Below are 25866 nucleotides of genomic sequence, written 5' to 3'. Positions count from 1 at the left end.
CTAATCACTTGAGGAGATTGAAGAGGTTAAGGCACATGAAATAGTAAAATCCTTCCAGAGGTTGTATTGTTTGGTTTTTAAGTCTTCATACCTGGATGAAGAAGAAAATAATTTTGAGAGGTTATCAGCCATCTGGGAATTTTTATCCATATGTGATCCTATTCAAACTAAATGCTACAGAAGAAAGGGAGCCAGCAGCTCTGTAAGTATAAAGAGCACTTACCTACCAAAATGCAAATCAGTTCCTGCTGCCCTACCCAAACTGGTCCAACAGGCTGGGTGCAAACAGCAAGAGAACTGTGCTAATACTGTCAAACCTACAAATCTGTATTTAAGAAATGGCTATGGCAAGAGAGAAGGATATAAATGACAACTCATGCAGTGTTGAAACCAACTGAACATAAGAGGTTCTAAACTGTTCTTTCTCAACTCTGTACATGGGTGCGGTATTAGAAAATTGTAAGCACTACCCAGAGTTTACCTACCATTAGCTGAACTGGGCAAGTGCATTTTACATGCTTCATGAAGGCCCTAGTTAAGGACTTTCTGTACATGGGTGATGAGAACACAGGCCCAGAAACCTTTTTACTATGTACTTTTTACAGCACTCAAAAAGCTCTTGGGTGTCTCTGGAAAGCATCTATAAGTCAAACAAAGTGAGGTAAAGACAGGTAAACCAGGGCCAGTGAGATTACTCAGTGGTAAAGGTATTTGTCTCCAGGCCTGAGAAATGCACATGGTAAAAGAAGAAACCCAACTCCTAAAAACTGTCCCCTGACCTCCACAAGCACACCATACATAGTACCCCCCACAGACAAGAAAATCATTTGTTTAGAGAGACAGGTAAACAAGAAAGTCTCTTATTAGAGTACCATTGGCAAAAGCAGTTTTAGCAGAGTATTGGACAAAGCCTGAGTTTGCACATAAATGAAAACAAGGCAGAAATTTGTTTTTAGAAAACAAATACAGAAGGTATTAACAGAAATAGGCTATATCAGATCTCAAAGTGAGAGACATACAGATATAACAAAAGAGGAGAGGGGTACTACACAAAGTTCCAGATTAGGAAATTAACTGATTTTGACAGATGAACACACCTTGACTGGTCTTTGAAAGCCAATGCAGGTCCAAGGATGCACTCTTTCAGAACACAAAATGTACTTAACCACCTCCTTATGGAGTTAACAACAACAATGAACAGCACTCCATATTCCACTCTGCTCATCTGCTCACACATGGTAAGACTGTGAATAGCAGCAACAGTCATTCAGTAGGTGCACAGTACTTCCCAGGCACTGTGCTGAGCACTCTGTACATTAGTTCATTCCCATCTCTGAATTCATAGCATTAAAAGCCACTCCACAGAAGAAAGTTAAAAATTAGAAAGGATCCACACTTCACCATCACACACTGCCTCTCAGCATCTGTCAGTCACCCCTGTCACTCCAGGATTATTCTAAGCCTCCCTCTTAAAAAATGGGGAAAAGACAAAGCATTTAATCTCCAGAAGCTTCAACTGTTGGCACATTAATCCTAAATGTCTCCATCAGCTCTATGTCTGAAACTAGACTAGCCAAACAATCCTGTGTAAGCCACACCATACGGTTAAGAACTGTCCACACCACAGCATATTCCAAACCTTAGCCTACCCAGACAGTGTGTGCCATTTCAACCAAATGCATCCAACTGGCTTGTACTCGGGTAGCTGCCAAGAGGAACAGGCAAGAGGGAAAAACTTGATTAATTCAAAACTTACACTCAACCTGTTTAGCTTAAAACCTGATTCAAAAGGCAGCTATTTATCTGTCTTCACCCCACCCCCTCAGCTGCAAGGAAAAATGAACCAAAAGTAACTTCTTAAAGAAAAGAAACAAATAAATTGTTCAGGGTGTCCAGATCTCTGTATCAGGAGACCTAACAATTTGGGAAGACTAACTTAGAAACAGAAGTAAGAACTGACTGTCTCAATTCAAATTTTCAGCTCCCCAAGCGCTTACCTAGCTCGAGCCTGTGTTTTCTTGTGTAAAATTGTGTGTGTGTGTGTGTGTGTGTGTGTGTGTGTGTATTTTTTTAAAGGGCCACAGCATTAGGGAGATTGAAAATTGATGGTTTATTTTTTTATTTTATGTATATGAGTACACTGTTGCTGTCTTCAGACACACCAGAAGAATACATCAGATACCAATACAGATGATTTGTGAGCCACCCTGTGGGTGCTGGGAATTGAACTCAGGACCTCTGGAAGAGCAGTCAGTGCTCTTAACCGCTGAGCCATCTCTCCAGCCCTTTGGGTAATATTTTTATTCATCTGCTTTGCAATATGGACTTGAAGATTAAGTGCAATGATTTATCTAAAGAACTTAAAATATGGAAAGTCACAAAGCATATAAAGGGGGAGCTGAGGGGTGGTACACCTGGAAAAGCACTGGACTGTCAGAGAGCAACTCAAGGGAGTTGGCCCTCTATTTCTACCATGTAAGTATCAACATCAAGTCTGCAGACTTGGCAGCTAGTGTTTATGCTAAAACAATAGTTCTCAACCTTCCTAATGCTGTAACTCTTTAGAGTACAGTTCCTCATGTTGTGATCTCCAACCATAAAATTATTTCATTACTACTTCATAACTGCAATTTTGCTACTGTTATGAACTGCAATATAAGTATCTGATATGTGGCCCCTATGATAGGGTTGTTTGACCCCCAAAGCAATCACAATCTACAGGTTGAGAACTGGTATGCTAAGACATCTCTCCAGCCCACACAGTAATTATCAGAATAAAAGGCAGCATTGCTCATGGCAAATTCCTCTACACTAAGGTACTAGGAGTTGATTGGGTCCCTTAATACAGATAGCAAAATCCTGATAATGATGAATACCTATAACCTCAGCACTTGGGAGGCAGAGAATGAGGAGTTCAATGCCATCTCAGCTACACAGTTCAAAGCCAGACCAGGGTACATGAGATATCAAAAAAAATAAAATTACATTTAAAAAGTAGACAAAGTCCTATAAAGTATGAAAACAGAAGCAGAAAAATTAAATGGTTTTTTCTAGCATCTTCATTCATACTTACTCTAATATCATTCTATTTTTTTGTTGTTGTTGTTTTGGTTCTTTTGTTTTTCGAGACAGGGTTTTTCTGTGTAGTCCTGGCTGTCCTGAAACTCACTCTGTAGACCAGGCTGGCCTCGAACTCAGAAACCCACCTGCCTCTGTCTCCCAAGTGCTGGGATTAAAGGCGTGCGCCACCACCGCCCAGCTCTAGTATCATTCTAAATTCCAAAAAAGTTTGCATTAGCTCAATAAAAATAATATTAAACAAATATTTACCATACAACAGAATAACTACTAAATGTGTTGGGGTTTTTTTGTTGTTGTTGTTTTTTTAGTGAAAGCTTAAATTCCAGACTCTACTACCTTCATGGAATTATTATTCACATAACATGAATGATTTCTCTAAGTGAGATGGGCTACATAGTAAAACCCTATCTCAAGGAAAGAAAGAAAGAAAGAAAGAAAGAAAGAAAGAAAGAAAGAAAGAAAGAAAGAAAGAAAGAAAGAAAGAAAGAAAAGTGGGCAAAAAGAATGATTTTACAATTTCAATTAGAGGCATTGTAGATGACACTAAGATTCTTATCCTACAATTCTGAGGCTTCAATATGCCTAATATGCTTAATATGCCTAAGAGACAATAAGATACCCAAGAGGCTAAACAAATCTTAAGAACACAGGCAATTAAAAAAAAAAGACTTCGAAGTTTAATATTATCAATGTAAAAAGCCCTCTTATTGGCTGGAGAGATGGCTCAGTGGTTAAGAGCACTGACTGCTCTTTCGGAGGTCCTGAGTTCAATTCCCAGCAACCACATGGTGGCTCACAACCATCTGTAATGGGATCAAATGCCCTCTTCTGGTGTGTCTAAGACACCTACAGTGTACTCACATACATTAAATAAATAAATAAATAAATAAATCTTTAAAAAAAAAAAAAAAAAAGCCCTCTTATTAAGCAGCGCTACTTAGGAGGCTGAGCCAAGACTTCCTGAGCACAGGAGCTCAGTGCTACCCTAGGCATCATAGCAAGACCATATCTCAAAAAATTAAAGTTATGTGAGGTGGTACAACCAACCATATGAGAGGCTAATGTAGAAGCACCACAAATTCAAGGGCTGCCTGGATAACTTAGTGAGAGTCTGTCTTTACAAACACAAAAGAACTGGGGCTGTAACTCGGTAGTAGAGCAGCTGCATAGCATGCACAAGGCCCCTAGTCTAATCCTTAGTATGAGAAGCCAAGCAAGGAAGGGGTGGAAGCTAATGTCATGTACACGTACAAATGAAAAAAAAAAAAGACTTCTTGAATCTCTATTTCTTCAGAACATATGTTCTTAAGTTCTAGAAATGCTATATTTGTACTTATTTTTCACATGACTATGTATGTTCACAGCTAGGGATGTAGATCCATTAATAGAATACCTGCCTAACCCTACTCACTGGATAAAACCCAGATGCCCCAGCCTACCATTCAAGTACAATCTCACCTCAGGTGTTCCTTTCTTTCCCCTCCACAACTTAACTCCGCATACTTTATAAATTTAAATATTTCCCATGCTTCTCTCTCCACTTATGAATTTGAAGAGTTTAAGTCTACAGAGTCATCATAGACCACAAGCATTACTTGAACTAAAAACAGGAAAGGTTCCCAAAAGAAAACTAGGGTCAAAGTTACCAGAAGAGGAGGGAATGAATAGACCAACAAGAAACAAAAGCAGTCTGTATGTTAGCACCTAGCAATTTACAATGTAAGGAAGAAACTGGTAACTTCTTGTATGTGAAGGCCAATTTAGGAAAGTAGTGAACAGGGCAGGTGTGCTAATGTACACCTTTATTCTTGGCCCTAGAGAGGCAAAGGCAGACTGATCTCTACAGGTTGTCAGTCTACTTAAAAAGTTCCAGAACAGCCAAGGCTTTGTAATTAGATAAACAAACAATGACCCAAAAAAAAACAAAAACAAAAAACAAAAAAAAAAAAACACCCAGGGGGAAAAAAAGTAGAGAACAAGGTCTGAAGAGACTGCTCAGTAGTTAAAACATTTGCCTTGCAAGAGTTTGGATCAAAACCCAGGTAAAAGTCAATCAGGCTTAAGAGCCATCCTATAATTCTAGCCTCAGAGGGTAAATGCAAAGGATCACCAGAGCAAGCTTGCTAGTGAGGCTAGACATGTCAGCAAGCCCTGGGTTGACTGAGACCCTGCCTCCATGGATAAAGTGAAAGAATGATCCAAATTGATTCTGGGTGATCTCAACATGAACCTTAAGCCTCCACATGCATAAGCACTCACACATAGGTTTGTCCACATGTATGTTAAATGCATACACACATGCACATCACACACATGAAAATGGAAAAAGGAAGCCGGGCAGTGGTGGCGCACGCCTTTAATCCCAACACTTGGGAGACAGAGGCAGGCGGATTTCTGAGTTCGAGGCCAGCCTGGTCTACAGTACAGAGTGAGTTCCAGGACAGCCAAGGCTAACAGAGAAACCCTGTCTCAGAAAAAAAGAAAGAAAGGAAGAAAGGAAGAAAGGAAGAAAATGGAAAAAGGAAGAGAAGACAAGTTAACCTTTTCACTGTACAATCTTTCCTACAGACTAGCCATACATATTTATATTTAGCTTATTCAATTCTTTAAAAGCTAAGACATAAAAACTGAGTAATGTTTTCTGAAGTCATTTTAAAATCACTCTAATAGAACAAGACTCAAATCTTGAGTCTTCCATAGTTTAAGATAAACAACACTATCCCAAAATGACTTACTGAACAACAAGGCTAAATAGAGACAGGGGTGGGGGGCCACAGTTAAAATTTTACTTTTAAATTCAGTAATTTCCCTATTAAAGCATATTTCTAGACCAAATATTGTTTTGTATTGTTTTTTAAAGAAAAAAGTGACAGTACATTGTAAAATGTAAGGTGTTTTCTGTCTGGGTAGTGATTTTTCTAGCACTTAATGATAATTTTCATGGCTTGGTAGGTAAAGGCACTTGCCACTAAACACAACAACCTAACTTTGACCTCCTCAACTCATATGGTGGAAGGAAAAAAGCCAACTCTCACAAGTTGTCCTCTGACTCACATCTTAGAGTTTCTACTGCTGAAGAGAGACCATGACCATAGCAACCCTTAAACAAAGGAAAATGTTTAATTGGGGCTGGCATGTAGTTTCAAAGGTTTAGTCCATTATCATCACAGTGGGAAGCATTGCAGTGTGCAGGCAGACATGATACTAGAGGAGCTGAGAGTTCTACATCCTTTTTTTTTTTTTTTTTTTAAATTTTTATTTATTCACCATTGCTCTCTTCAGACACACCAGAAAAGGGCATCAGATCCCATTACAGATGGTTGTGAGCCACCCTGTGTTTTCTGGGAATTAAACTCAGGACCTCTGGAAGAGCAGTCAGTGCTCTTAACCACTGAGCCATCTCTCCAGCCCGAGAGTTCTACATCTTGATTCCCAGGCAGCAGGAGACTGTGAGCCACACTAGGCATAGCCTGAGCATATGAGACATCAAAGCCCACCTCCACAGTGGCACACTTCCTCCAACATGGCAATACTTCCTAATAGTGCTACTCCCTATGGGCCAAGCATTCATTCAAACATGACTGTGGGGCTATACCCACTCAACCACCACACTGCCATATGTAGGCTGTGGCATGTACATGTACACACACACACACACACACACACACACACACATATATATATACATACATACACACATACACACAAAATAAGTAAATGTAATAAAATTTATTTTAAATGTATAATTTTATAATCAGTGTTTAACTGACAATAGAAAAATGATAAACATTTCAGACTTTTAAATACAGCTTTCATCTCAACAAGTTTATATCCATGGACTCAACCAAGGAATGGAGATTACTCAAGAAAAAATGAATTTATAATGAACATATAAACTTCCTCTTCATTATTAATCAACTATTCAACTATTTAATTCATTTACACTGTAATAGAAGCTATGTATGGATAGTTTATGATATGACAGGATATATATGTGTGGTTTATGTAAATATTACATAATTCAAATTTTTATATGAAGGGCTTGAGCACTCATTGATCTTTACATATGTGAAGGTTCCTGCAAGTCTGTTTTTCACAAACACTAAAAGACAACTGTTCATCTGAATAGAATCGAACTCAGATTGATTTTGTTTGCCTGGTTGGCTAGGTTTTTGTTTGTTTGAGACAAGGTCTCATGTAGCCTAGACTGGCCTCAAACTCACTATGTAGCTGAATACAACCTTGGCCTCCTGATGCTTCTGTATCTGCCCTTACAAGCACTGGGATTACAAGCAGGTGCCATCACTCTCAGCTCTCAAACTCAGGCTGCATTACTTTGTAAAAAGCACTGAATTACCTTGATACAATTAAATCTCTGTTCCCAAAGTTTTAGTCCAAGAAAAGCAAAATATAACATTTAAAAATAGTTATTCAAAGAACAGGTTATAAAATTTTACCTCCAAATTTAATATTATCCATTTATAGTATATATCTGATCTATATCAATATGGCTTTAATGCTAAAATCCATTCAATAACAAATGGTTAGACTGCAAAATCCTGTAAGTAAGTATGTTACTAAGACAAGAAAAGTTTACATTTTAGAAAAAAATATTTAACCCAATAGATAAAGCAACCCAAAAGTGTCCCTGGCACTCATTTTCAGTAAATCCAAAAACAATTTGTATGTGCAAGAGAAATCTTTTCTTCCAAGGCAGATGACATGGCTCAGTGGGTAAAGGTGCCTTACAGCCAAGGCTGAAAACCTGAGTTTGATCCTGGAGCCCACACAGGGAAGGAGAACCAGCACCCCCCAAGTTGTCCTGACTTACATACATTCTTGTGCATAAACATAAAAAATGAAAAATAATTTAATTTTTTTTTTCTAAGATTGGAGTGTAGCTCAGTGGCACAGTACTTACCTAGTAGGCAAAAGGCCTTGGGTTCAATCCAATACTACAACAAAACAAAATTCTTTTTTTTTTTTTCCTTTTTAACAGAGTCTATGTAGTTCTGGCTGTTGTTGTGCTCATTGTGTAGACCAGGCTGGCCTTGAACTCATAGAGATCCTCCTGCCTCTGCCACCTGAGTGCTGGGATTAAAGGCATGCACCATCACACCAGCCTGAAAGTGTTGTGGGTTGCCCAGATGCTGTTTTCTGATGCTAATTTTGGTTCCTCAGGGGCTGCCCTCCAACTAGCAGTCACACAAGTATGAGATATCATGTGAATCTTTTGCCCATTTTCATTGGTCAAATAAAGGATAGAGCCTGTGATTGAGCAGAGGAAGAAAAGAGAAGAGAGGAAGAGAGGAAAGAGAAGAGAGGAAGGAGGAGGAGGAAGAAAAGATGGCACAGAACCATGTGGCCGGGAGAAATTGCAAGTAGCAAGGGTATCATAGCTGAGGAATAGGTTGGTGTGGTTGACAGAGCTGCCCAATCTAGGCTTATAGTTTATTAATATAATAACTGGAGTGTATGTTTTTACACGGGCTTATTGGGTGTGAAAATTACTGCAACATAAAAGTTTACAATTTTTAAAAATACTGTTTCTGTGTTCTACAAAACTGTCAAACTCTAAAAAAATTTATAATTTTTGCTGAATAAATGCATAAATATTTGCATAACGCATTTTCACAAATTTGGGTTTTGGTCATTTGCAAACAAGTTTACAACAGACCCTCTACCAAGGGAAAACAAAAAAAACTAAGACTGCACAGAATGTCAGTGTCCTATCTTGTTAGTCTCTTCTTCTGCACATTATTCTTTCCTCTGCTCTGCCTCTCTCTGCTTCTCCCTTTGCATGGGGACGACAACCACCCTTCCACTCTTCTTCCAGTAGTGAAAGAATGATCACTGATTGGGCATATCCTCTCAGTAGCTTTCTACGACAGCAGGGAATTGAAATAGTTGTTCTGAGACCTGGCAGTTCCAATGCCCTATTCAGCCTTCTCACTTGTGGGCATCACTGGTTTCTGAGCTAGAAACCATCTTCCTTCAGACTTCTGAAGGGATCCTCCTCCCAGCTTCTTGCTGATGATATTGCTACTGGCAGTTCTAATTTTTCTCTTATGTAAAAGTGAATGAATGAAAAGGCCCTTCCACCCCAACTTGGCAACCGATGGCTCTCTTTACACAGCATCTGGCAAGGTGACACAGCCATTTCACTGGGAGACTCCAAAATTCACAAGTGTTTTCTCTGGGGCTGTCCAATTTTGACAGAAAAATCTTGTTCATAAAGTATAAAGTACATAATTAGCTGCTACTGTTCTGGAAGCTGAGCAGTGGCAAGGGGCTGAAAATTTATCATTTAGACTGCAGTCAGAGCCCTCATTTTTCAGACAAGCATTTCTCTTTTATTCCTACAGGGCAATGGGTATGGAGCTAGCTGGGTTAACTTTTCTCAAAAGTAAGACTTAAACTTTGTTCAGGGTGAGAAAATCACCTGCCTGACCCAGAGGCAGTGTAGAATCTTTCCAAGACTTCCTCTCACCAACACCCTCAGAAACAGTCTGCTGCCTCTGTCACCTGTCTTTGTAGAGAGACATGATATGACTGGATTCTGCACTGACTTGCTATTTTCCTTTGCACCATCTATAATCTAAATAAAGCATGTCAAGCACCTGGTTGTCAACTGGTCACACCTGTGATCCAGATCTTGAGGCTGGGAAGACACAGGTTTTTGACCCGGATCTTGACATAGGATGACACATGCTTTGGATCCAGATCTTGAGGCACAGTGGCTATGAAAAGTTTAGGCCCAGGCAAGGTAGTACATGCCTTTAATCCCAGGAGACTGAGGCAAGCATATTTCTGAGTTCAAGGCCAGGATGGGACAGAGTAAATTCCAAATCCAGGGGTGGTGGTACACACCTTCAATCTGGGCCACACCTTCTGCTGGAGGCATACATACAGGAGATGGAAGAAGACCCGCTCTTCTTCGCCTGCTTGCACTTACTAGCACATCTGTTGGAACCTACTTCTAGAGAAGACCAGCTGAAACAACCAGCCTTTTGGTTGTTTCAGCTGAGCAACTACTAGATTCTTGGACTTCCCATCCACAGCTGCCCATTGTTAGGTTAGTTGAACTGCAAACTGTAAATCATTACAATAAATTCTCTTACTATATAGAGACATTCCATAAGTTCTGTGACTCTAGAGAACCCTATCAATTAATACTTTATCAATACTGATTAATCAATTTTAACAAATACACAATACTGTACTAAAATAGTTGACAAAGAAGGAAGAGTGAGTTTAAGAAAATATAGGCACTATATAGGTCATAATTTTTCTGTAAATTTAAAACTATTCACAATTTAAGTTCATTTTTAACCAATTATGTATGTGTGTATGTATTTATGTATATATGTATATATAGGTGCCTTGCCCACATGTATGTACATGCAGTCATGTCAGAAGTGCCCAGGTCAGAAGAGGGGTGTCAGATTCCTGGGACTTGAGTTATAGATGGCTGTGGGCAACTATGTGGGTCCTAGGAATGAACCCCTCTGGGAGAGCAGCCAGCCCTCTTAACCATTGAGCTAACTGAGCTATCTATCAAGCTCCTATAGTTCACTCTTAAGTTAAGAAAGCAATAGTAGAAATAATTCAATCTTACTTTTTCTTCTAATTTATGAGGCTACTCTGTAGGAATGTTTCATAGCACAGCTGAAGAAAAACAAAGCACATTCTAGGGGAGCACTAACTATTATTTTTATTTTACATATATGTGTGTTTGTGCATGATTGCATGTCTGTGTACCACGTGTGCCTGGTGCCCATGGATGCCCATACCCATAACAGACAGTTGTGAGTCATTGTACACGTGCTCGGGATAAAGCCCAGGTCCTCTTGAAGAGCAGCCAGTGCTCCTCCTACCCCTAAGCCACCTCTCTAGTCCCATTCTATGATATGCACCCCCTTTCGTGCGAGCGTGCCTGTGTGTAAGTTGTTTCATTCAGATGTGTCTGTCTTCCTTCTTTGCCAATCTGTTACTTTTTTCCATTGTGTATCTTTTTAGTCTTTTACCAAATAATCTTGGGCTTTTATAGTCAATAAAAATTATCATAATTCTTGAGGCTGTTGACATCAGGTGAGATAGTAAAATGCCTGGACACTTCAGAGGTAGAACACAAACAATAAAGGCTGGAAATGAGCCAGGCATGAATAATTCAGCACTCTGGAGGCAGAGGCAGGTGGATCTTGAGTTCAAGGCTGGAGCAGTCTCATAGCAAGTTTGAGGATAGCAAAGACCACACAGACCACTCAGAAAAACCCTGTCAGGCTGGTGAGATGGCTCAGCAGTTAAGAGCACTGACTGTTCTTCTGCAGGTCATGAGTTCAAATCCCAGCAACCACATGGTGGCTCACAACCATCCATAATGAGATCTAATGCCCTCTTATGGAGTGTCTGAACATAGCTATAGTGTACTTACATATAATAAAAAAAAAAAAAAACTTTTGGGCTGAAGCAAAAGGGAGAAGGGAAGGGGGTTGTGGGAAGAAAGAAAAACCCTGTCACAGAAATAGGAAAAAAGAAGCTAAAAACTGGTATGTTAGATTAGTATACAGAAACATATATAGGAGCTGAAGAGATGACTCAGCAGTTAAGTAAAAGCACTTACTGGAGAGGATACAGGTTCAACTCCCAGCACGCACATGGTGGCTCACACCTGTCTGTAACCTAACCAACTCCAGGGGATCCAACACCCTGTTCTAACTTCCATGGTATACACATGATACACATACATACATGCCAGCAACTTACACACATAAATATTCTAAAATAAATAATAGCACCACCCAAAAATCCAAAAACAGCAGCAACTGCTGCCACTGCCATCACATACAGTTGTTAAAATGGCTACAAATTCACTTTTCTTCTATCCAGAGACAGGGAAATCTGCATTCCCTCCCCATGAGTTTAGAAAAGCTTGTAACTCACTTGCTTATGACCAATAGATTATACCAAGGCTTTTCCAGGCTACGTCAGAAGAGAAAATGCAACTTTCACTTGGTTTCCTGGACAGTTCCTTGTTAGTGCCTCCTAGCTCCCTCCTTAGCAATGGAACTGCCCTGAAGGTACCTGGCAGTACTACTTGCCTGTGAAGAGAGACCATATGGGAGCTTGGACAGAACCTATGGAGAAAGAAATGCCTGAGAACCCTTCAGCTATTCCAGTTCCAGCCGCCTTCTGAATAAACACCTGACAGATGCTGAACAAAGTGCCCAATGGATCCTCTTCCCAAGTTCCTGACCCACTAAAGTCATGTGATAATAAAATTATTGGGAGGAGGGCAAGTTTGAGGGTTACTTTTTATAAAGAAAAACCAAAATCCTTTTATACAACAAATAAAATTTTTTCAAATACTTTTTTTCTTCATATCATATAAATCATTCAAGGTTTTAGTTTTTTTCTCTTTTGTTCCAAATAACTGGGAGAAGAATTTGTTTGGCTAGTAATGGGGTGATTTTTCCAGATAAAAAATGAGTTGTTATATAGTTAAGAAATCTGAAAAATCTGTTAGGGACAAGTTTTGTGTACTGTTCATAAAGGAACCTGAATTCAGCACCCATGTAGGTGGCTCACAACAACCTGTAGCTCTAGAGGGATGCAATGCCTCAGGCCTCAACAAACATGTGCCCTGACATACACATACCCACACACAACACATAATTTTAAATGATTTTAATTTAAAAAATCTATATTGGCAAAGAGGATATATTAGAAAAAGTATAATGACCATAATACTATAATGAAACCTATCACTTTATATGCTAACTTAAAAATTAGTTTATAAAAAGAAAAGACAGCAAAGCAAACAAAAATTTATTTTTAGAAGACATTGAGTCTATTTTAAATGATTTGTCCAACAAGCAGGTACTGGTTACAAAGCTAGGATTTCTTATGAAATGAGGACAATTTTCAGTATTTCAAGCTGAACTAGCAGATACACTGATCTCTGCTGCCCTCAGAAATGGTCACCTCAGTTTATCTTTTAATTACACGCTTAATAAAAAAAAAAAAGTTGCAGTCTTTCAAAACAAACCCTATGGGGGAAAAAAGGAAAGGGAAAGGAAAGGGAAGGGAAAGAGGGAGGGGGAGGGAAGGAAAAAGAAGAACAGAGCGAGATACACACATTCTGGTGCACCAACACAAACGGCCTACAGCCTCTACATATGGTTTCTTTGCACCATGGTTCTCCTAAAGGGAAGAAGGGATGAATGTTCTCACCATGGCCACTGAACAGCTAGATAATCCAGAGCCTAGTGTTATAATCCTTCTAAACATGGTTATCTATTATAGCCTTTAATGTAATCCCTGGACCTTTTTTAATCAAAACAAGCCTGCCATTTATTGCCAGAGCATCAACTACCAAGCAGAGAAAAATTATTAAATTTACTCTCTTTGGAATTAATATAGCATTACATTACTCCTAAGAATGATTGACTTTTAAAAATGTTTTCTTCAGCCAGGCACAGTTGTAAGCACTCAGGAGGCAAAGTAGGTGAAGCTCTGTGAGTTCAAGGCCTGCCTGGTCTACAAAGTGAGTTCTAGCACAGCCAGGACTGTTACTCGGAGAAATCATGTCTCAGAAAGAAAAAAAAATTTTTTTTTTGTTTTGTTGTTGTTGTTTTGTTTTTTGTTTTTTGTTTTTTGTTTTTTGTTTTTAGACAGGGTTTTCTCTGTGTAGCCCTGGCTGTCCTGGAACTCACTCTGTAGACCAGGCTGGCCTCAAACTCAGAAATCCACCTGCCTCTGCCTCCCAAGTGCTGGAATTAAAGGCGTGCGCCACCACTGCCCGGCTTGGTTTTTTTCTTTGTATGTGCAATGGTGTATATATGTGTATATGATATGTATGTGAACATGGACAAGTACATGCCCCAGTGTGCATATGAAGATAAGAAGACAACTTCGGGAGGTAATCCTCACCGTGCCTCCTCATTTTTGAAGTACAGTCTGTCTGTTGTTGTTTGGTTGGTTTTTTTGTTTTGTTTTGAGACAGGGTTTCTCTGTGGAGACTTGGCCATCTTAGAACTCACTCTGTAGCCCAGGCTGGTCTCAGAGATCTGCCTACCTCTACCTCCTGAATGCTGGGACTAAAAAGGCTGCGCCACCACTGCCTAGCATTGTTGTTGCATTTATTTGTTTCCTTGCTTTGTTGCTTTCCATGCAAGGCTAGCTGGTCCACAAGTTTCCAAAAGATTCTCCTGTCTCTGACTTCTATTTCCTAGAGGAATGCTGGGATTACAAATGTGTCAACTTTTTACAGGGTCCAAGGGAAATCAGGTCTGTGCCGATTGCACTTTAACCCAAGACTTTCCTTTTCTCTGTTCCCACTTTTTAAAAGTCTCACTGTTCTGCCTAAGCTGGTTCTGAATATAAGATCCTACAGCTTCAGTCTCCCAAGTAGCTGGGATTACAAGTGTACAGCCAAGTGCTCGGACTTTTCTTAGAGTTTTATGTATATGAACATTTTGCCTGCATATATGTCTATGCACCACATGCATGTCTGGTACTCTTGAGGTCAGAAAGGATGTTAGATTCCCTAAAACTGGAATTACACATGGTTCTGTCACATAGGTGCTCAGAACTGAACCCAGATTAGCAAGTAGTCGGTGCTCTTAACCCTGAAGCTCAGACTTTTTAAGTATGTTTGTCACATAGCCTTTTTAAATATTTTTACTCGTTCAGTTAACAAAACTCTGAAATAGATATTATCTTCCTGTTAAGGACAGACTATGTATGCAAATTTTCTTAAGTGATATTCCACAAATTGTTAACAGTAAATATCAGCTAGATCTTTCTTTTGCTATGGAGCAAAATTTGCAGAGTGGTAACAGAACTTTAACAACTGGATCAAGGAGACAGCTCAGCATCCAAAGGTACTTGCCACCAAGCCTAAAGACCTAAATTCAATCCCCAGGACCACCATGGTGACTCCCAAGAGTTATCCTCTGACCCACCATGATCACATGCACATAATAAAGATGTTAATAGTTCTATCAGTCAAGTCAAAATTTGCAAAAGAACCCTTCAGTCCTATATCTTCATAGCTTAATGTAAAAATTACTGAGATGTTAGTTAATTCAATAGTGACATCATGGAGAGAAATCCTTGTTTCCAATGAAGTCCTAAAGAACATTTGCACCTTTTTCAATTCTACCCTTCTTTAATTCACTGTTGAACTATATATCAAGTATCGTCAGATGTAGCATTCTGAATGTATCAAATGCTTCATGACTTTTTCAGAAATTTAAAATACTTTTTTTACACTTCACAACATGATCAATTTAACCAATCCATGTCTTTTTTTTTTCTTTACAAACTTTCTAAGGAAGTTGTTAGAAGGCCAGGTACGGTAGCACATGCTTTTAATCCCAGCACTCGGGAAGCAGAGGGAGGGGGATCTCTAAGTTCAAGATCTCTAAGTCTCAAGGTCAGCCTGGTCTACATAGTGAGTTCCACGACAGCCAGAGCTTCACAGAGAAACCCTGTCTTGGGGGGGGGGGAGGCAAAAATCAATAGAAAATTATTAGAGTCTGATCCTATAATGTCACACAAAATACAAGTAAAATTAATGCATGTTAACAGTCCTAATTTAATGGGGTTTTGTCTGTTCTGTAACATTTATATTTATATTTATAAACTAAATTATGTATAGAGCTTTGCTGGAAGCTGGAGCTGCTTTCCCAGTGTCTAATTCTCCAATCCCATTTATTCCAAGTACACTCATTTTGACTTTGGTTTACAAACCTTCAGCTTGACAGCTACCTACCCACATAGAAAGAGCTCCATCTACTGGTAGGAGAAAATCTACTAACAATTATTCTGCTAAATAAACAGCAAGAAAATATAAAATGACTCCTAATAATACTGCTATATGCATACATCAATATATCACTGAACTCTCACCAGAGAAGCAGCTTCTTGCAGTAGATTAATACAGAGACCCACAACTGGACAATGTGCAAAAAGGAAAAGACTCTGGAGCACTCAGTCCTAAATGAAATTGATGGCTATCAAACATTTCCCCTCAAGGCTAAGGGATGATCTGTGTGGAAGAGGAGATGGAAAGATTGTAAGATCCAGTAGTGGTGGATGGCTCCAGGGAAACAGCTGGTATATGCATGCACTCACAGAGACTGCAGTAGCATGCACAGGACCTGCACAAGTTCAAGACCTGCACAGACAAAAATCTAAGCATAGAAAAATGGAAGAAGACACAAAGTCCCACCCCTAACCAAGAAGCTACTTGCAACTAACTGATCTGCTGGAAAAGAGGAAATCGGTTTTTCCCAGTGGAGTGAACACTAGGTACATCAACCAGGGCATGCCTATGCTCAAGAATGGTTGGCCAACACAAAAGACTCCAGGGTTTTTCTGTGCTTCTTTTGTGATTGTTTTGTTTTGTCTTTGAGGTGGTTTTGTTTTGATTCATGTTTGAGAGAAAAAGAACATGAAGTTGGATGGGTATGGAAGTGAAGAGATCTAAAAAGAACTGGGAGGAAACAAATTGTATGGAAAAAGTCTTAAAACCAATAAACAAAAAAATTAATCTGTTTTTAAAAAAAAATTAAAAGGATCAATACATTTGAATATGACAATACTTTTTTTTTCTCCCCCAAAAAACACAGTCTCTTCCTATAACCCAGGCTGGCTAGAGCTCACTATGTAGGCTGGCTTCAACTTAGGCTCTTCCTGCCTCAACCTCAAAAATACTCAGATTGTATGTATCAGGTGTGTATCACCATTATACTCTGAAATATGGTAAGAAAATAATATTTAACTGAAAATTATGGACCTGGTATGTAGTTGATTTGGTAGGATGCTTCCTTAGCATTCATGATGCCCTAGGTTCAATCCCAGCACTACCAAAAATCGGTCATAATGGCACATATCTATAATCCTAGCACTCAGAAAGGCAAGAAGAACAGAAGCCCAAGGTCATTCTCAACTACTTAAGAGTTCAAGACCATCCTGGGTAAAATGATTCTCAAAACCAAACAAACAAACAAAAACCAAAAAAACCAAGTTATCTATACCAAGACACTTACAGTAATTATTGGTAATAATAAAAATTAGGGGGGAAAAAAGTCCAAATAGCAAAAAGAAACCTGACAATGGTTCCTATCAAATTCTCTTAATTGGTTCTCCTAAAATCAGTCCTTATACTTTCAATTACAGTCCTAGCTTCCCTATTTCTGCTAGGCTACTACTTCAAATGGCAAATATAAAAAAGCTTCAAATATTTCAGTGGCTCTCATCATCTTAAAACAGTATCAAACTTTTCTTTCTTTCTTTCTTTCTTTTTTTTTTTTTTTTTTTTTTTTTTTTGGTTTTTTTTCGAGACAGGGTTTCTCTATGTAGTCTTGGCTGTCCTGACTCACTCTGTAGACTAGGCTGGCCTCGAACTCAGAAATCCACCTGCCTCTGCCTCCCAAGTGCTGGGATTAAAGGCATGCGCCACCACTGCAGTATCAAACTTTTCAACAAACACAGCAAGGTCCTAAATGGAGTGGTCTCTAGCTCTTGCCAACTCATACCCAATGCAGCAAACGTAACAAATACCTGTGGGACTGTATAGAACTACATATAGGTCTCCAACATTCATTCAGTCAAGTGTCCAAAGCTCCCAGTTTATGCTGACACAGTGATCTTATCCTCATGGAATTCACAGCATAGCAACAACTGCCTTCTAAACTACAGAAAGAGTCTCTTAGAGTCGCAGACGAAACCAATGCAGCTCAGGCAAAGTTCTGAGAATAACAGTAATCTCTGAGCCTAAAAAAAAAAGAGAGCTAAAACGAGAAAGGGTGAGCGTAACTCCCAATGACTGCTTTCCACTGAATTTCATCACACTCTAAGTCAGGTGAGTTCTGAAACGCATTCAGCCTCCTACTTCATATAGCTGTTGTACAAACAAAAAGTGACAACAGATGGAAGCTTGACAGCGTCTAATTTTTTGTTTATATCTGTGTGTTTGTGTATGCACACACAAGTATACAATATGTCAGGTCATGAGTGTAAAATCAGAGGATAACTTTGAAAGACAGTTCTTTACTTCTACTTTGTGAAGCTCTGTGATTAAACTCAGGTCATCAGGCTTGGTAGCAAACTTCACTTGCTGAGTCATCTCATTAGCTCCAGTGTCCAGTAATTAATACACGTCAATTATACAAAACATGTAATAATGCTAAGGATTAGTGTCACACACCTGTAATCCAGAGGTAAAAGCAAGAGGACCACTAAAGTTCAAGGGCAGTCTGATCTACACTGTTAAGACTGTTTTGTCTCACAAAACCAAACAAAATTCTTGAAGATGTTGATTATGGGGCTGGAGAGATGGCTCAGCTTTTAAGAGCATTTGTTGATCTAGCAAAGGACTCAGAATTGGCTCCAAGCACCAATATGGTGGCTCATAATCATCTGTAACTCCAGTTCCAGGAAATCCGATGCTCTTGACTTCAGAAAGAACCACATACATACAAACACACAAGCAAAACACCCACACACAAAATAAATATTTTAAGAAGTTGATTGTAACTGTATATTCTAAAGGTTCAGCCTTTTTAAAAATAAATAAATAAATAAGGTCTCAATGTGTAGCCTGCAACTCACTCTATAGACCAGACACACCTCAAACTCACAAAGACTAGTCTGTCTGTGCCTCCCACGTGCTGTGATTAAAGGTATTCCACCACCACACCCATCGATTTTAGCAGGCTTAAATATGAAAATAACAGAGGACCAATGAAAAAATACAGGAACAAAAATAAACAACCCATCATCATTTATCCAGGGACACATTACATTAATACAATAACTTACATTCAAAATTATGATGAATCATAAATAGAGCTTTAAACTGTTAGATATGATCTATTTTTAAAAAGTAAGATGTATTAGGGCCAGACATATAGTTCAGTCTAAGAGTGATTGCCTGACATGCACAGGATGCTGGGCTCCATCTACACAAAATAAATAAAAATCAAAATTTTGTGTACCTTAAGTTTGACCTTCACTTTACCTTGAAATTTGAGTTTTGTCAGGAATGGTGGCACACACCTATAATGCCAGGACTTGGAAAATAGAGGCAGAAATTTCAGAATATCAAGATCATCCTCAGCTACACAGTGAGTTTGAAACAAACAAACTACATAATCTGTCTATAAAAAAAATGAAAGAAAAAAATTGAGTTATATGCTAAATGTACAAAATTTTAACATGCTGAATAAGATGTTAGCATGTTGTCTTAGTCAGCATTACTACTGCTGTGATGACCAAAACCAAGTTGGGAAGGAAGGACTTACTTAGCTTACACTGCCACACCATAGTCCATTAATGAAGAAAGAAGTCAAGACAGAAACTCAAAAGGGGCAGAAACCTGAAGAAAGGAGGAAGCCGATTGTGGGAAGGGGCGTTTGGGTTTGCTGCTTACTAGCTTGCTCAGCTGGCATAAAAATCCAGGACCAGCCCAGGGATGGCACCACCCACAACAGACTGAACCACCCAAAACTAAGAAGGTCTGCCTACAGCCTGATCTTATGGAGGCATTTTCTCAATTGAGGTTCCCTCCTCTCTGATAACTCTAGTTTGTTTGAGTAAAGTTAACATAAAACTAGCAAGCACACATTAGTATAAAAATAGATCGATATGAAAAAGGCAGAAGTCATGATTTAAAACACATACCTCAAGAAAACCAAACTACTGCCTGTCTGAAGAAACATAGAATTTAACAACAGAGCACTTAAAAGACAGAGCAATGCCATTTTAGTTTCCTCCTCAGAAACCAATAAAATGAATTAGTTATATTCAACAGCAAAGTCATTATGTTCCACTGGCATTATTCATGGTTGGAAACCTAAAAGATGCAATGAAGTTTCAAAATTTCAAGTCTTGAGTTAAATAAAGCACTCAGTGAAATAATATTTAAAATACAAGTATATTTAAAGTGAGATTTTAAAATTAATTTTCCTTACATATAGGTCAACTTAACTTCTCTACTGCCAAGGACTTTTAAAATTAATGAGAAACAGCATACAAAAACACTACATTTACAAAAAGATCTACAATAAAGGTTCTGGATAAGTAATCTGTTATTACTCCATACCTAAGAATTTAAAATATTAGAAGCTACAATAAACTTCATTTTCTAGCATTTGATTTTCAAAAACAATAAGGGTATAAAATTTACCTCATTTTTTTTTTTACTATACCCAAATATATAGAATATTTTCAACCCAAATCCTTTCTTAATGTTGTAGGAAAGTCTATATGTATCACACTACAAATTACACATATGTAATCGATCCATTCTCCACTCTAAATACACAAACTAAAATTAATGGTGTTTCCAAATAGCCCATTTTAAAGACCAAATGTTAATGTGTCATAAAAACTAAAAGAAGTAACTTGATAGAATATACCATATATTCACCAATGGTTTAAGGAATCTCAATTTGATAATAAATTCATCTCACCTTCATCAACAATATCACAATTTACTAATAAGTGGATTTTAGTAATACTCTGTGGAAAATATCCATAGTATGCAGAGATCTCAAGAGGGGAGGCTGAGACAAGAGACAGGGAGAGACTGGCTATGAGAATTGTTAGCACCTTTCAGCAATGGGCGATTCTTCATTAAGGATATAATTAACTGCAGTTCATAAAGTACCACAGAATCAAAGGTATTCCATAAATGTAAATTTTAAATGGCTTTAACTCAAAGTAAAAAAACAGTAATCTTAAAACAACTTATAGCCCAAGTGTATTATAAACCAAATAAAAGTTCACTGTGGGATTTTTTTTTAACTTAAGTTTTTTCCTCTATTAGGGACTCCAGATCTAAATGAACTGTTAAACACTTAATCTAAAGGTATGCCAAACATTTCTTAAGATCTTAACAAAGAATCAACTTTTTTTTTAAACAAAAAGAGTCCTAGGTTAAATATTTTATTTGGCTTCTCAAGATGGACTGAGAAGTTGGGCACCAGCTCCAGACCAAGCCCTGGACGCACATCAAACACAGCCCTGTCATTTATCCAGTCAGTCAAAACAATCTTTTCCATCTAACCCTTTTATGTTTGTGTCCTAAAAAGCTGCTAATTGAATCCAGCTCTTAAGATCTATTTGTTAAAATTTATACAATTTAATTTGTAAATGATGAACAAAAATGAAAAAAATGTAAGTTGATGTTCCCTGCAAAACAGGAGATTTCACCATATGTAATCAAGAGACAACAATGGTTTTAATATTTGTCAGACTTTTCGAAAACTATTCACAGGCAAATTCCCAATAGCTTTAAGAAATTGAGAGTAGTTCAAACTGTTTTTACAATTAAGAGGAAAGGACAGATATTTAAAATTCTTTAGAAAAAGCTAAGTGTACAAAATCACTCTATAAATTTAGTTTAATGTATCCTCTTGCTCAGAAACTAAGTGTGATCTTTTTCCTCACAAACTTCACTCAGGGCAAGTTTCCACAGTGCGGTGGTTATCATGTTCACCTAACAAATGTCACTCATAAGTCTTTATAAAACTATCATATGCAGCAAAAAAATGACAGATAAATATAAGATCTACTCAATCACACTAACCCTCAGAACACAGATGGCTGAAGGGGTAAAGGTATTTTCTCTCAAGCCTGATGACCTGAGTTTGACTGGGAAGACTCAGAAGAGTCCACCACACTCATTCCATAGCTGTGAGACACCTATACACCTGCGCTCGCACGCGCACACAAGACATAAATGTAACAAAACCTCAGAACTCATTTTTTAATATTTTATTTAATTTTATGTGCATTGGTATGAGTGTGTCAGATCCCTCGGAACTGGAGTTAGACAGGTGTGAACTGGAATGTGGGTGTTGGGAATTGAACCTGGGTCCTTTGAAGAACAGGCAGTGCTCTTAACTACTAAGCCATCTTTCCAGCTCACCTCAGAACTCATTTTATCCAAAGAAAACCCAAACCTCTCTTTTCTCTCCCATGTATATATCCCAGAAGGAAATAAATAACATCCATTTCTGATGGCTTTTGCACACCTACACTCACAATTTCTTTCTATAATTATTGATACAGGCCTGCCTAATAAGAACATCAATATATAAACTAGAGCGCCAAAGATCCTTTGTAATTGTGTTCCACTGACTCCCCCCAAATGAACACAATAAAGATGAAAAATCAAAGTGCCCCCCAACCTAGCATTAATAATACCTTGTAATTTTCCCTAGGGAAAGAAACGCTTTCAGGTCAGTACTATGTATATATTTTTTTTTAATTACTGGAGATAGGAGTGGTATGTGTGCACTAAGTGCAGGTGCGTGTGGGAGGCCAGACGAATCAGATCCCCTGGAGCTAGAGTTACAAATGGTAGTAAGCCAAGGACCTGGGTAGGGGTGCTGGGAATAGAACTCAAGTCCTTTTAGAGAATAGACTAGGATACACTTAACCACTGGGCAATCTCTTCAGCCTCAAAAGTAAAGTATTTTAAGCTGTAGCCAACATTCCAAATTCACTTCAAGTTACCTAGAAAGTAGAGTCAATGGATTGGCATTTAACACAAGCATTCAACTCCAACATTCGTCCACATCAATTTCAAAGTTTAGTGTGGGCAAACATAATTACAGCGTATCCTTCGCTCGTGCAAATACATATGAACCAACTACAAAATGCCATCTTTTTCACCACATATCTGAATATAAATGTGGACAATTTACTTACTGTGAATGACGTGACTAACTACCAGAGGGACAATAGTTTCAATTACCCTCTTTAAACCAAACGCATTTTTTTTTTCCTTAAAAGGAGGGAGATGTGACCACGGAAGAATATCAGAAGTGGCAGCGTAAGCAAATTATATACCTATAATATGTTAACAACTCGCTGCACCTGAGAACATAAACAGTCTTTAACAAATCCCTCTGAGCATTCCTTTCCATTTAGAAAGGAGTGATAAGTGTGGAGAGAACCAGTGAAAGCTCGATTAAAAGTTTGTATGAGTCCAGACTTAGAAACACATTTCAAAGCAAGTGATTCTAAACCAGGTCTGGAGTTAAGACGTGAGCCACGAGTTCTGCGGCCTACAAGGAACAACCCCAAACACACTACCCTACAATCAAACAACTTCCAAAACACAGAGTGTACAATGAGCCGGGAGTCGTGGGATCAGCCAGACACGCCGGAAAAGCCAACCACAGTCTCAGTCCCTCCCAGAGACGTGCGTTTAAGGTGTGTGGCATTGGCCACAGAGGTTGGCAGCTGGAGAGTAAAGGTTTCACACCCGGGCATAGGTAGGTGTCCAAGTTAACAACCCGGGGACACACGCGCTCTCCCGTTAAGCACTCACTCCATATTAAAGGAGTGTTTACTGCGCGCAGTCAGCAACTGGATTCAGTAATCCCCTTCGCGACCCCACCTGGGCAGTAGCTCCTGTGACCCCAGGAAACGAGACTTCGGGACCTCAAATCCGCCCTCCACGGGAGACCCACGGGCCACACACTTGGCGTTCTGAAGAATTTCCCAACCCCAGCTAAGTGGTTCTCCAATGACTCCCTGAACTAGGCCTTCCCACGCTCGGATTCCCGTCCAACGCCACCACCGACCCGGACCCCGGCCCTCTGCCTGCCCACAGGCGCCTCAGCCGCCCGCCCTGCTCACCTGTCAGGCGCAGCTTGACGGGCCCGTTCCTCCGGCCTCCGGGGTTAGACATGTCCCCAGCGGCGGGGGAGGCGGCGGCGGCGGCGCTCGCGGCCGGCCGGCGGGCGGGCGAGCTGGGCTGGGCTGGGCCGACGGCGAAGCGCGGAGGAGTCACCACAGCGGCCGGGGCCGGGGTCCGAACAACCCGCGCCGCGGCCGCCAGGGCCGGAGGGTCCCGGATGTGCCGAGCGCCGTCGCCATGAGCCGCGGAGGGAGCGGGACGCAGAGCTCCCCCCTCCTCCCACTTCTGCTTCCTCGGCCCGGGCCGCACAACAAAGCGGCAGCCGCGGCCGGCCGCGCCGCCTCCGCCCCGCGCCCCCGCCGCCTCCTGTCCTCGCGGCCCGCCTCGGTCTCCCCTTCTTGGAGCCGCGAGGCCTGGGAGCCGACGGTGCGAAGCCTGCTGAGGCGGGCGGGTGCTCGGCCGCTTCCTCCTCCGCCCGCCCTCTTGTCTGAGGGAACCCGGTCCTGGGGCCGCTGCCGCCGCCACCGCCGCCGCCACTCCTCGGCTCCTGGGGGCGGGGAGGAGACGGGGGTGGGGCCGGCTGCGGGGCGGGGTTGCGGTGGGCGGGGCTGTCGCGGGGGCGGGGTTGTGGGCGAGGTCTCCTGCGCCTGGGGCGCCAGAGGCAGGCAGGACTCCGCGCGGGCTGCGGGGAGCGCGTGCGCCGCGGCCCAGACCCAGCTCGGAACTCCGCCGCCCGGCGGCGCCGGCTCGATGGCTCCAGAGGGGCCTGCTGACCAGCTAGCTCACTGAAAGACAGCCTGTGTCCCTACAGGGCAGAATGCCCGAGTAATACTCCCACTGAGCGCCCTGAGAGGCTGGCGAGAGTAAAGTTAGACCCGAGTCCAAAGAATTAATTCGACAAGACGCTATTCCCACATCGAACGTTCCAGCAAATTCCCAGGAGTGCTTAGCTCTTAGTATTGTAATTGCCACCTCCACAGGCTCACCTGGTGCTACAGATCCGGTTACCTACCAGCTCCGACTCTTCCCTCCCCGCCCCCCAGCAGGACAAGAATAGGGAGATGATACGAATGCCGCCAAGGACTGTGAACAAGATAGGTGGATGCTGTGTGGAAAGCTCACGCAGTACTGTATTTTGCTATTCCAGGAGGAAAAAAGAAAATGAATAGGACTATAACTCTGACACGGTAACTTACACTAATAGGAACTTATTCTGAACAAATAAAGAATACAGGTGTTTGGGGGTTTTGTTTTACAAGGTTGGGGTGAGAATACAGCCCAATAGTTAATTGTATTACATCAACTGCAACATTTTTATGCAGCCATCTAAATGGCAATTGTGGTAACCATGTACTATGGAAGACTTTATATGTAATGCAGGGTTTAAGTGGAGAATACAAGTTGTATGCGCACACAAGAGTAATAATGAAAACTAAGGGTAAGAGTATGGACTTGTATCCATGTTGGCTTTGCTTTAAGGCTGTTATAACATTAATGCCATTTAAACTGTTCGTTGGAGTCTAATACATTTTAAATCCTAAACATTGTAAATGGTTGCTTACAATCTATCAGTTAAGACACTTCATTCTCCAGATGAAATCCAAAAGCATTTCATCAGTCTAAAAACACTCCTACGGATTAAAGTGATCCCAAAATCATAAGTTCTAGCAGTAAGACATAAAATACAAGGGACAGCTCTAGAAATTCAATCAGGAAATACTAAGTGCTTATTATTCACAAAGCAATGAACAGGGCCCTTAAGAAACACTTCTTTGTGCTATGTAAGATCTGAGGGTTCAGGAAAAAATTCCCACAAAGGTTACTGTGGCAATAGAACAATTGCTACATCTCTATTTCAGACGCTAGGTTGCGACAATAAACTGAGCAAGCTGACGTTCTGCATTCATACTGTCCTGGTTCCTATGGCACACACTTTGTTCCCAGCCACCCACCAGCATAATTTGTAGCTTTGTATTGGGAGATGGAAGTTAAGATTTCACAAAATGGTCGGAAACCTAGCAGGGGAGGGGGAGGCGGAAACTCGTGAATTTTAAGCAATGCCTTCAGCTGTGTGGCAGCTCAGGGTAATGGGTGTAGGCATAATGTTCAGACAATTTTGT

General features: G+C 40.3%; 1 protein-coding gene across 2 annotated transcripts in view; it reads right to left on the bottom strand.

Annotated features, from left to right (window-relative positions):
- Window positions 1-24299, bottom strand: part of Smurf2 (SMAD specific E3 ubiquitin protein ligase 2) — a 100208-nt gene extending 75909 nt beyond the window's left edge. Inside the window, exon 1 of one of the 2 annotated variants that reach the window (XM_034505279.2) lies at window positions 23746-24299. In XM_034505279.2, the coding sequence (XP_034361170.1) occupies window positions 23746-23797 (52 nt within the window). In that variant the 5' untranslated portion in view covers window positions 23798-24299. The remainder of the gene's footprint in view (window positions 1-23745) is intronic. The other variant, XM_076935589.1, reaches the window with a different exon arrangement.
- Window positions 24300-25866: the final 1567 nt, after the last annotated feature.

The sequence above is a fragment of the Arvicanthis niloticus genome, chromosome 6 (assembly GCF_011762505.2).
Source record: "Arvicanthis niloticus isolate mArvNil1 chromosome 6, mArvNil1.pat.X, whole genome shotgun sequence".
Classification (NCBI taxonomy): Eukaryota; Metazoa; Chordata; class Mammalia; order Rodentia; family Muridae; genus Arvicanthis; species Arvicanthis niloticus.
The sequence above is the reverse complement of the archived record's forward strand: the minus strand, read 5'-3'. Positions and strand labels throughout refer to the sequence as shown.